Source organism: Protopterus annectens, chromosome 3.part0, assembly GCF_019279795.1.
Source record: "Protopterus annectens isolate FY-2018-M chromosome 3.part0, PAN1.0, whole genome shotgun sequence".
Taxonomy (NCBI): Eukaryota; Metazoa; Chordata; order Ceratodontiformes; family Protopteridae; genus Protopterus; species Protopterus annectens.
This window is the reverse complement of record NC_056731.1, coordinates 1,891,161,376-1,891,174,679: the sequence shown is the minus strand read 5'-3', so window position 1 is coordinate 1,891,174,679 and position 13,304 is coordinate 1,891,161,376. Positions and strand designations below refer to the sequence as shown.

General features: G+C 39.9%; 1 protein-coding gene across 1 annotated transcript in view; it reads right to left on the bottom strand.

Moving 5' to 3' along the window:
- The window catches only part of LRP5 (LDL receptor related protein 5), a 1,224,287-nt gene that overhangs the window by 432,506 nt on the left and 778,477 nt on the right, over positions 1 to 13,304 (bottom strand). Inside the window, exon 7 of the mRNA XM_044065976.1 lies at positions 2,958 to 3,174. Within this exon, the coding sequence (XP_043921911.1) occupies positions 2,958 to 3,174 (217 nt within the window). The remainder of the gene's footprint in view (positions 1 to 2,957; positions 3,175 to 13,304) is intronic.

The following is a 13,304-nucleotide window of genomic DNA, read 5'->3' as shown; positions in this document are numbered from 1 at the left end:
ATGGTCTCAAAATGCTCCACATCCCAGAAATGCCATTTTCTGGATTTATCAATTAAAGATAATATTATCTGCAAATAAAGCTAACTTTTCTTGAGAACCGTAACAGTTATCTTCACTTTGTGAATATTGTAATTTCTTTGCCAATGGCACTTAATATATAGCAAATAACAGTGGGGAAAGAGGGCATCACTGTCCATTTCCTGTTGGCAAAGCAAGGCTTGCGAGATATATCCTCTTTATTAACCCTATTACTCTTTTGGAGAACACAATGCATCTGCTGACCTGCTCATAAAATCTAATCTGGCTCTACTGAATGATTTCACTGCGTCAAGACCCTTCGCTACAGTGGTGTTTTCTTACACTCCACTTTCTCCTTGAGGTTAGCATTATCCTTGCTAATCTTGGAAACAAGGAACTTAATATCCTCAGAATCTTCCTACAGAGGAAATCTGAAGGTTATGGGCATACTTCCTTACTCTAATATCCAGTTGGGAGCTGTATGGATTCACCTCAGATATGAAGTGGCAAACAAATGGCAGTTGCATGTCAACTGTCAGTACAACCAGCCCAAATGGTTGGAGCTACACACGTGAGAGAACACCTGGCTCAGAGGCATGCAAGTGACTGAACACAGGACTCAAGCTGTGCTCAAAAAGGTATGTTCAATATACCTTCAAGGACAAGTCCCAACAGACATGGACGAAAACATGCATGCTCAACGTTTACATCAGACTTTTAAGCCCAGTGCATGATGGAACCATGAAATCTCCTCAGTTCTAGGCAGACATTCTTCCTCTGGTCAAGGGAAGGCCAAAGCAATACACTCCCCTTATAGGGAGCCTGAAAAGACAGCCTCAACAACTGGTTTTAAGAACTCTTCTGCATAAGACGATCAGGCCCTGTTATAGTGTAGGCTCCCATGATGGTTGCCTGAACACGTGGTACTCCTCTCACTGTTGCATATCAACAGTTAAAAGTCTAATCTCTTTCTATAGAAAAACTGCTTGTGACTCAATGATGGTGAGCTGCCTTGTGGATGAGCTTTACAGCAAGAGGTTCTGGAGGAGATGCTCCAGATCTCTCACCATCTGATGTCCATCAGTGACCTGGGATCACATGCTCTACTCCCTTCTGATGATGAAGGTCCTTAGTCTTTTCTCTTCTTCTCCTCCAGGGAGCCAGACAAAAGTACTGAGACATGTGGCAATGGTTCATGTCAAACTTCTCACACACAGTATTAACAGTGCTGTGCAGCATTACTGATTTGTGACATGTTTACCACAGGTACACACAATGTTTATGTGACACAGACAAAACTCTGAACTTTTACAATGATATGCATAGAATAAAGACCCAAACTATGTGAGTGGCAGAAAAAAATGGGGAGTGCAGTGATCTCCAGGGCTCTCCTAATCCACTGCATGATGTCATGCTCTATAACCCAAAGGCATTCGCTCACCTCCTGAAATCTGCAAATGTGGGGACTCAAGAACTTATCCACTGCAGAATGTCTACAAAGTCAAAATCAAAATCTTCCTATGCAACATGAGTGACACAACACAGAATAAATGAATACATCAATGCACTGCATATATGGCTTTACGCTGATGTACAGTACACTCCCTCTTATCTGGTAATTCTGGCACCAGACCTTAAGCTGGATAAACGAATGACTGGTCAATCAGAAAATGCAGACAAAATAGCATATTGGTTATAAATCAGCAAGAATAACAGGATTTGTGTTAGTATGCATTTTTTTAAAACTCAAAATGTCTCAATTTAGCCCAAAGGAGACAGAAGACTTGTTCTACTCTGTTGTCTTTGCTAGGGCTATGGCAGAAAAATGATGGATGATTAAAGGGGCTACAGCAGAAATTTGATGGCCGATTAAAGAGGATACTGGTTAAAGACAGACTGGATAAGAGGGAGTCTACTGTACCTTGGAATCTAACAATATTTCAACACTGATACCACATCAGCATTTTTTTACCCCCTCATTTCTTCTCTCTTCATTCTTATCAACTGCTTGATGTCAAAATTACCCAGAAAAAGGAAAAAAAAAATTTAAACTTCCCTGCATGAAATTTTGGTGGTTTCACATTAGTATACAGTGACATTCCATTCTTGGTACGTCTATTAGTACTATGGCCCTTGACACCCACATCTAATGCTAAGACCAAGACGACAGAACTTCAAAAGGGGAATGGAAACTGCACACTGACTTAATAATAATGAAAAACAAGAAGAGTAGACTGGATAAAACATTTTTTGTACCTTTAAGGATTACTAATACTAAACAAACAGTGCTGCCTTTTGAGAAATGTCTGCTTCTCTACTGCATTACATGTGCCATCAAGTAACTGTTGTTCTACAAAAGGTACCCTACCAAACACTGCACTAAGTTACAACGCTGTTGTTCATTTTTAACATGCCCTGTAGACATGTGACGGGGGGGGGTCTAAGTGTGCTGAATGAAAACAGATGGTTTAAATGCAATTTCTTTGATAACCACAAATGAAAAGCTCCCCACACTTCCCAACTGCTATTATAACAGAGACTTGTTTTACTACAAAAAGGGAGTAAACAAAAATCACCCTGCTGTTACCCACTCTGAGGAACCTGCACATCTTGCAAACTGGAAGAAAATGCTGTTTCATATAGCTAAGTAGCCACAACTTGACCATCTTCTAATAGGCAGAAGGTGGAGTAAAAGACTGGGGGTGATCCAACATTTCATAAGTGTATACAAAGTTATGTTTAAAATCTGATGATGAAGAAAGTATTGGGAAGCAGTTTTAGAAAGTGCACAAACAGGTCAATGCTATACTCTCATATGCTAAGATAGCATTACTAAGTTTGTTTCTTAAGCTAAATATCTAACAAAAAGGTGGTAAGTATTAAACCTAGAAGCAATAAAAAGAAATACAAAGTGACACTTTAAAAATTTAAATTCTCACCAAATGTATTTGTCACATGTGCTGCTTTCAAGCCCATAAGGTCTGGCAACTGATCAATGATGACCTCTCGGCTTGCTCTGACTTTGTGAACACGTTCTATGCTTCGTCTCTGCCAGTCTGTCCAGTAAATATAGTCTCCCAACAAGGTGAAGCCAAATATATGAGGAAGTTTGTCTTCCAGAAGGGTTCGTCTGTCAGTTCCATCCACATTTATCACCTGCAAAATAAAACATATACTTAGGATTAAAGTGCAAACTTCACCTCTGCGTAGCGAAGACAAAACAAAGGGTCAGTTTAGTTTACATAAAGTTATCAATATCTGGCCTGTCTCTGGCACAGATGGATAAAGCCATGACCACAACACAGACTGCTAGAGTTCAAACAGTAGCCTCAATGCTGGAAGACTTGAGCAGGGTTTTAGCCATCATGTGGGAGGAAGACATGGCATCTGGTCAACCAACAACCACCATTCATACTGAAGCTTCTGTGGCACTGAACCAGCCTGGATCAAAGATGTGGGCTTGGTGATTCCAAGCCAGTGATAGCAGCCATGTGTGTGTGTTTATAAAAAAGGAAGTACATGCACAGACGGATAAGGACACCTTGACGTGAATTTGGTGTTTACACCAGCAACCAGGGGGTGTTTTTCAGACCTCTTCACTAATGCTGTCAATGACTGAGTCAGGCAAGGACATAAACCACCAACATGGCTGCTTATATAACTGCCTCTCTGGTAGGTACTCTCCTCATGCTACAAATACCCACTATGGGCAAATGAGTTCAACACTGATAATAGGAGACACTGTAGACGGCAGCCACACAGGTAAACAATGCACAGAAAAAATGCCTGAAAAATGATGCAATTTCAAAACTAAGACTGTAAAAGGTACTGTAGAGCACTAATGTTTTTTCAGGAAAAAAGCCTTAATACTTTTAAAGTGCTCTAACAGACCAGTTATCCCATTTATTAGTTTAGTTATGTTAGATTTCTGGTAAAAAGAGCTGCTAGAGTCAAATAAGTCAAGAAATGCATATCAAACAATAAATCTGGCAGTACCACATCTCACCTTGGGTAATTCTTATGCTCATCTAGAAGCAGTCTGGGTTTAACAGACAACTTGATATTACAACATTTTGTAACATTTCCATGTATATACAGTACCTTAGAAACATTTGCACTCTGATAATCACTCTAGACTACAGACTTATGGAATGGATTTCCTACAGCCCCAGTTTTGACTACATATCATAAAAGTTTGTCTGGATATGTTTAACATACGAACTTACCCTCTTATCGTCTTAGATCTGCTTGACACACGGGACAACTCAGATAAGTAAATAAAACCCTCCCAGGTTATGCATTCATATCCCATTCCCATGACATTGCCTCTCCTCCATTTACCTGTTCCTTCTCACCATTAAAAGTGACCACTGGACCTTTCTGGTAATTCCTTTTGGAAGCTTTTTTTTTTTTTTTTTTTTATCAACACTCCTTATTTAGTAGTGTTATCTGCCATTTTATACTCCCTGCATTACTTAAGAGTTGCTACACAGTTTTAAATTGTTCAGAATGCATCTTGTATGACAGATCCCATTTTTTTTACCTTTTCCCAGATTGCTTTTTTTTTTTAAGCCTCTGCAGTTTCCACTTTTCAGTTTTTTTTTTCTGCTGGTTGTAATTAAGACAGTCTTTTGTAGCCCTTGGGACTCTTTTTAAGTTGTTTTCTTGCAATTATGTCTTCTACTTGGATACACGGACAGGTTTCCTTTGCAAAGGATATGCCATCAACCTTTCTGCTTTATGTGGTTAGAAAGAATGTCATTAAGCTTCAAAAGTATTTTCAGCATCACCTACCCATTTTCTGACTTGAGGGTACTGGTGTGTGTGAAACATTTCTAACACTGTCTAACTCATTCCCTCCAATACAGCTCAGGAAGTTTGCACTGTAACTTCCAATGGATAGAGCCTAAGCTTATTGACAGAATCAAATTATGTCCTTGCATTTCAAACTAATATTCATATTTCTAGAACCATAGAGGTTATGAAAGAAGTAAGTACAAATGGCAAACTCTTCAGCACAAAATAATTTTACAGTGATACTATTCTTTAGGTTCTAGGTCTTAAACCGAATTTTATAAGTCACAGTAAACACAGTAGCTATTACATTTGTAATATTTTGTAAACAACTTACAGTATCTCAGCAACCTCTCAAATTACACACACACACAGTCAGCAGCATTTTATTCATCTAGCTGAGAGCTTTCGTATGAGGCCAAGGAGTTTTGTCTGTGTTACTTGGTTGTTGAGATATTTAGAAAAATGTGAAAATTACATCTATATAAATTACTATTATAAAAACAACAGTTAATATCTAAGTTAATATCTATTTACCTGCACCACACAAAGGTCAAATATTAATGCAGTTGAGTTTGCCACTGTGCAAGCTTTAAGATAAAACCTTGTTCATAGCATGGTTTTGGAATTATTGACAACAAATATAAACAAGCAATATTTGATGCCTAAAGGCATCAGTAGGAGTTAACTGCAGATGCACCTTGAGGCGTCAATTGGATGTAAGGAGTTAAATACATACAGCTTAAGAAACAATGCTACCTAGAGTTTTGCTGAAGAACCATTTCACTTCAAAATATAAAATAAACACAGTGAACTGCTGTAATTAAAAAAGCTCAACAGATAATATATTTTCTAACCACAATAATACCCTCCAAGGTAGGCAGTATTTAAGCAATAATCCACGCCTGGGTGTGGGTAATGCTGGATTTACCCATGGCTGGTGTGGTTTGGTCACGACAGCAAAGCCCGAGTGGCCAAAGACAACCGTGGATAAATCCAGCAATACCCACACCCAGAATTGAGTTATTTCTATTATATGACATTATTTAAGAAAAAAAATACTTGCTTTTCTTAAATAATGGCATTGTATAATGCCTCCGTGTTGCCTTTCTGCAGCTGTCCGGTATTCTGCGGCAGTTCTGATGTACTGCGCATGTGTATGCTTACGCAGTACATCAGGAGCTGTGTGTGGAAGCAATGGAGAAAGGAAGATCTCTGTTGCTTTTTTTTTTAAAAGTGTCTCACTATGTTAAGAATTTAACATAGCGCGATAGCTTTTAAAAAGCAACGGAGAAAGGAAGATCTCCGTTGCTTTTTTTTAAAAGTGTCTCACTATGTTAAAAGAGTTTAACATAGGTGAGATAGCTTTTAAAAAGCAACGGAGAAAGGAAGATCTCCGTTGCTTTTTTTTTTTTTTAAGATAACTCACTATGTTAAACTCGTTTAACATAGCGAGATTACAGCAACGGAGCTCTTCCGTTCTCCGTTGCTACCAAAACCACAAAAAAATCAAGACTTATACTAATGGAAAAAGACCGGGCGACCGGATCTTTTCCATTAGTTTAAGTCGGATTTACAACGGGCACGCTGACCAATCAGCATGCACGTTTTGGAATGTTAATGGGGGTTCATTGTATAATATGCAATAACAGAGCTTCCAGGGGCAATGAAGGTCTCCTTCAGAATGCACCTGAGCAGTCTGGTATTACCCTCAACTGTCCACCTTGTCAGATATTGCAACTTGCATAACAGCTGGTCAGTGTACTGAAGACCTGGACTCAATCAGAAAAAAAATTTAATTTTTAAACTCTTACTTGGATACTAGCAGCCAAACTGTTCCATAAATGTCATTCAAGCACAAGCAGATTCTAGTCGCTCATTTACCTGAAAATTCCAATCTACAAATCTTGCACTAGCAAACAGGGGTTCAGAAGTTCATCTTAAATATTTAGGCATTGAAACAAATTTAGTACAGCAGTATATAAACAGCAATATTTCTCTTACGAACACAGAATTCTAAACTATCCTGTGTGCTTCAATGAATCATTTTTTCCAAACAGATGTCATTCCACTTCCGGTAAAAAAGCACAGATGCTGAAGGAAAAAAGGGCCTATTTTCACTGCTAATATCTTATGCTTGATCAATTACAATTAATTTAATTTATTTATTTATTTTATTTTAAATTTGTTAACCGGGACAGTCCACAGAACACAGGTCCATTTTCAGAGGAGGCCCGGGAAGAAAAGCTCTGCACATAACATGAAATATAGAATAATACAAAGTTTGCAAAGAAAAATAACATTCAAAATGCAGCGAGTTCTAAATCAAGTACTATGTACAGACATAGCAGGCACAATTAGTAAAACAGAGTAATAATACAATAGTACTAGATTCTTTAATCTAAAAAAAAAAGGCGCACAGTGGAGTTAAGAAATGGCTACTTGAAAGTAACTTATAGATGGAATGAATGGAAACATTTTCACACACGTGGAGCTATAAAACATGTGAAATGCAGGAAATCAAACTAAATGTAATCCAATATTTTAAGGTGGCCTTTCTAGCGGAGGTAGCATATTAGGAACCAGAATTGCAGAATTATTAATGACACGGCAAACAGCTTAAGCAAAATACATCAAATGTAATCAGTTCCATGTGGTGCTAACCATAGTTCTATAAACTGTAATCTATTAATGCAACATAGCCTTTATGATATCATGATGTCTTAAGAGACTTATAACGCAAAGCATATAGACATTTTCATAGATAATTACTAGGCTAATGACAATAAAGGCCCTTTTTTTAAGCCTAACTGTACTTCCCAAATGTATTTGACAAGTTTTCCTACCACTTATTTTATTGGGGTATAGCTTGGGAATGGGTGGTCCAACATTTGCAAGCTTCCTTTTTCTAATACAGGCATAAGTGGCAGATCAAGGGATAAGTTACAACTGCCCATTCACTGATTCAAGTTGTGCTTGAAAAAATGCAAAGAAGAACTCTGCTTCATGTGGCTATGACATCTGTTCCAGAGATGTCATCTCTCAGATATATATATATATATATATATATATACACACACACACACACACACATATACCTGTCCTTTCAACATTTCTTATTTATGTTGCAGATAAGGTTTAAGATCCTTAGAATGGGCATTTCTAATGCAGTTTGTTTTGTGGATGTCAACAGGTCTATAAGGGCTGGCTAAGATGATGCTTTGAAGGCAGGTACAGATCAACTCTCAGCAGGCTGCAAGAGATAAAGTGTAAGGATAAGGCTTTGATGTAGTCTGCACAGGGCACGTTGTCTACACCATTTATTCTTTTTGACAGGAACCTCTGTAGAAACTCCAGTTGTTGCATATGCCTGTTCAGGTACATACAAAGGGGGGCACTGTAGTCGACGATTGGTCTAATGAGGGCAAAGTACAACAGAACAATAACATATCTTGATCTAGATAACATATCTTTGTTTATAAACTGCTCAACATGAAAAGATTTCCTTACTACAGCAGACGCATGATGGTCAAAGGCCAATTCACCGTTTACACGCTTTCCTAAATACTCTGTCCACATGGTCAGTTATTAGGGATGTATTAGCAATGCAGTAATTTCCAGGGGTGGTTGCCTTTACAAAAGATACTATTACACATTTTTTGGGAATGAATTTTAGATTGCGACTGGTACAGTTATTAGTCTGTGTTAGGCCTTCTTGGAGGATGTTTGTGACTGAGAGATCCCATGACTGCACCTAGTTTGCAAATGTCTGCAAACCTGATCAGTCAGAGGCTTTTGATGTTGGCCTTAACTTCAGAGAAATGTGTGTCAAAAAGGAACCGCACCCAATACTGAGTCTTGAAGGACTCCATTACTGACTTGTTTTTTTATGGAGGTAGACTCACCTATCCTGACTTCTCGTGGCCTGTTAGCCAGCTGGCCATCCCGCAGGTGATGTACGGTTTATACCAAATTTTGTGAGTTTGTTTTCAATGCATGAGTGGGGTACTGTTTAAAATGTTTTGGCCAGGTCGAGATAGGCAGTATGCAGCATTCTGCCCGGATCCATTGCTTTGGTGACCCTCCTGAAGAAGTCCACCAAGTTGAGTAGGCACAACCTGCTCTTGACAACACCATACTAGGTTGGACCCAATGTCTGAAGGTTTCCTATGTCATTAGTTATCATATCCATGATTATTCTTTCCATGGTTTTACATATCATGCTAGTCAGCCTTATGGATCGATAGTTTCTTGGGTCTGTGGAGAACAGCTGCAGTCCTCCATTCACTTGGCACGAAATCTGTTTGGAGGCTATGCTTGAATAGAGATGCCAATAGGTCATGTTTCATGTTATTAAGGAGGCAATCTGGAATATTGTCAAGTCTTATAGACTGACCAAAAGATGCAGTGTTTTTGGCCTAGAAGAGGGCATTGAGGACTTGTTCACTAAAACACTGGGCGAGTTTGAGAGGTACACAGGGAGAAAAACCAGGGTAAAACTGAACCTGAATTTATTGGACTGTACATTTGTTATATCTCTCCATCTCAGTATAGGTGTCTCCAATTACAATTAGTTCAGCACATTGTTGTGCATTGCCTTTGAGGTTTTGGACACAGCTGAAGACCACCTTCTGTCTGCTCTTAGCCTTTGAGGCTACTTTTACCTTTAACTCATTACATCCGAGTGACACCTCCAGGTGCATCTGCAGTTACCTCCTACTGCTCCTCTAGGCGTCAAATATTACTTGTTAATATTGCATTAATAATTCCAAAATCATGCTACATACAGGGTATCAGAATATTTTATCTTGAAGTATACATGATGGCAGACACAACTGTATTGACATCTGACCTCTGTCAATGAGTATTTGTTAGAATTGTAAGGTGCTAACTTAATTTTTAAAGGCTCAGGCCACACCCACTAGGAGTTAAAGGTACGCACTCAAAAGAGTTGTACTGGAGGGATTTGGTTTTGGTATATTTAATTAGCTCTGAGTTGTTTGCTTAGTTTGATTTTTGGCCACAATTTTCTTCTTTTTGTTAAATAGCTACTGAGGGGGTTTCACTTCAGTGGCTTGTTTTCTGAGTTTGTTCTGTGCTTATTTTGGGTATGTACCACTGCCGCTATGCAGCTGTATACATGACTGTAAAAGGATTTTGTCAATGTCTCTGTGTAAATTGTGCTGTTACCTGGCTTAGGAGGTGCTTGAAATTTTTGCCAGGGTGTTACTAAATGTAGGAAGTTTGCCCTGGAATAAATTATAAAAATTCCATTGTTAATTGGTGCCTTGGGGTGTATTTTATTTTGAAGGTGACAGCTTTATGGTCCAACCTGACCACTAAAGACATTACACTTGTAGGTGTGTAACATTCCTCCATGCTGGTGAGGATCAGGTCAAAGATGTTGCTGCCCCTAGTGGGTGCATGGACTAGCTGGTTCAGGGCAGTTGGACTGAAAGTCCATCAATCTTTTTGCCTGCAAATTTGAGGCTGTCTAAGATTACCATTTTATAGTGGGCTAGTTGAAGTCACCCATGAGTATTTTTATTTATATTTATTAATTTATCCTTTGTTGACCAGGTTAAGCCCATTAGGCTATAGCAGTCTCTTTTCAGGAGAGGCCAGAATATAATGCTGGGATGAATGGAAAGAGACTCAAGTTCACTTAAGTGGTATGGATTTTCTGGGTCATAGAGGAGGACCTATAACTTGCAAGACTATGGCAAAGGACTATGGAGAGTTGTACATGGAGGAGCCCAAGTGAGTCATACTGCTTGACCAGCTTTAAGGTGCAAATGTATTTATGTGTAGTAGCTGGTCTAAATGTGTGGAAGGCATTATAGCCCAGTACTGCCAGGGGAATCTCAGATGCTTTACACCATGTCTCAGTAACTACACAGAAAACTACAGTCTCTGGGGTTAGGAGAGCTTGCAAGTACAGTTTTTTGTCCTGGCATTCAGCAGTACCACCTTTGGTTATTCTGGATCGGTGTAACTTTGTAGAATGCTTTATTTAGCTTGGCAATGCCTAAAAAAGGCACTATAAATAACATCTCAGAAAGCCTAAATTAACTTGTCATTTCCTTTTATGTGCCTCTGCATCTCCTTCAAATTAAAAGAAGGTCTAATTATAGATTAGCTGTATAAGAACTTACCGTAACCTTAGATGTCCTTCTCTTCCATGTTATAGTATTCATAAATGCAGGGAGACATCCAGCCAGTATACCAAAGCCTTAGGAGCAGGGGTACATGCAACATTGCCTGTCAGAGCCAACAAACAGACGTCTGCTATAAAAGTGACATATGTATGTACCCACTTCAGAAATGACTGCTGCATACACTAGTACCCCTGGGAAGTGACAAAAAAGAAGCTTTTCAGACCCACATATGCCACCAGGCAAGAAGGCACCTTATAGAGGTATGTGCCTGTTGTGGTCTGTTTGGATGGAGAGGAGCTAGGCGGATGCCACACCAGAAGGATAAACAGGGTAGGAGGGAGAGGACTGAATACTGCAACATGGAAGAGAAAAACATCTAAGGTTATGGTAAGTTCTTACACAACTAATCTATGTTCTTAGATTCTCATGCTGCAGTATTCATAACTGTAGAGAGAGTACCAAAGCTTTAGGTATGAGCCTGGGTGGTATATTGAGAGGCCTGGTCTATGAAACCCTGTAAAATAGACCTAGCAAACCCAGTTCTGGCTCTAGAAATCAAATCTAGTTTGTAATACTTGGTAAACTATGAACTGAAGACCAGGTGGCCACCTCCAGTATGGAAGTGTAGTCCACCCCCCTAAAAAAGGCAGCTGCTCTAGTAGAATGAACTCTCACATTGGCAGTTAAATCTTTTCCATAAAAGGAGCAACGAGCAGAGATAGCTTTTGAAATCCATGATGATATAGCGTGCTTAGAGACTGCCTTCCCCAGGGCCCTTGGGTGAAAGGAGGCAAACAGCTGGTCAGACCTTCTAATGGATTTGGTCTTGTCCAGGTAATACCAAAGTTGTCTATGAACATCTAAGGAATGTAAAGTTCTTTCACAGGAATTTTGAGGTTGAGGGAAGAAAACAGGAAGGTTAATGGTCTGATTCAAGAACAGCTCATTAACCACTTTAGGCATGAAGGAAGGATTAGTCCTGAGGGAGACCCTGTCCCTATGGAAGATAAGGTAAGAAGGGGTAGCCATAAGGGATTGGATTTCCGAGACCCTCCTGGCGGATGTGAGGGCCACCAGCAGTACTGTTTTCCAAGGGCATAGCTTCAGTGATGGTGAGTGAGCTGGTTCAAATGGAGGTTAAGTGAGTTTTTCAAGGACAAAATTAAGGTCCCATGAAGGAGTAATGGATTTACAAGGGGGTCTGATATTGAGAAACCCTTTTAAGAAGAGTTTTATCTCTAATCTGGATGCCAAAAGAGGTAGTAAGGGAAGATGGGTGGAAATGGCTGACAAGTGTACCTTAACAGAAGAGTAGGTCAGCCCTAAATGTAGAAGCTCACACAAGTAAGAAAGGACCATGGGTACTGGAATAAGAAAAGGGTCTTGTTTTTTCTTTTGACACCACCTGGAGAATCTTTTTCATTCTGAAGCATAACTTCTCCTGGTACTAGGTTTCCTTACTTCCTGCAGGACACTGACTACGTCCTCTGAATATAGGTGTCTGAAGAGGATCAGAACTCTATTCACCCATAAGGTATGAGGCTGAGCACTTGAGGGTGTGTGAGGGACCCCCCTGTCTTGTGTGAGTAGGTCAAATCACTGGGGTGGCCTGTGGTGATTGCCCATGGCTAGTAGGTGAAGTAGGGGAAACCAATGCTGTCTTGGCCAAAAGGATGTCACCAGCAGGATTCTTGGTTTGTCCTTCTGGATCTTCAGAAAGACTTTCTGAATCAGTGCAAAGGGAGGGGGGGCATAACGATACACCCCCTGCCCAAGAAAAAGAGAAGGCACTCACCACCCTCCATGCCTGTGGATGTGGAGCTCTTGTGCAAAACAGAGGCATCTGCCTGCTGTGGGAGGAGGCAAACAGATCTGCCTGAGAAATGCTCCACTTGTGAATAAGATACAAGAACACCTCCCTGTGAAGCATCCATTCATGGGAGGGTGCAGAGGTTCTGCTGAGAGTGTCCACCATCACATTCTCTGTGGAAGAAATGTACACTGCTTGCAGGTGAATGTGTAGTTTTGCTGCTAGGGACCAAATCTGAATTGCTAAGCTGCAAAGCAGATAGGACTTTGTCTCCCCTGCTTGTTGATGTTCCATAGGACAGTCATATTGTCTGTGATTACTTTCAAGCTGCCTGGCAGGAGAATTTGGCTCTCATCTCTGATGCTGATGTGGTCCCTTTGAGGGAGGACCACCCTCCATAAACTTGTTCTGGTTGTTGTGACTTTGCAGAACTGCTCCCCAACCCAGATCTGAAGCATCTGTGTAGATGTGTTGTAAGGGTGGAGGGATCTACAAAGGTATACCCTGAATGAGATTGATGACTG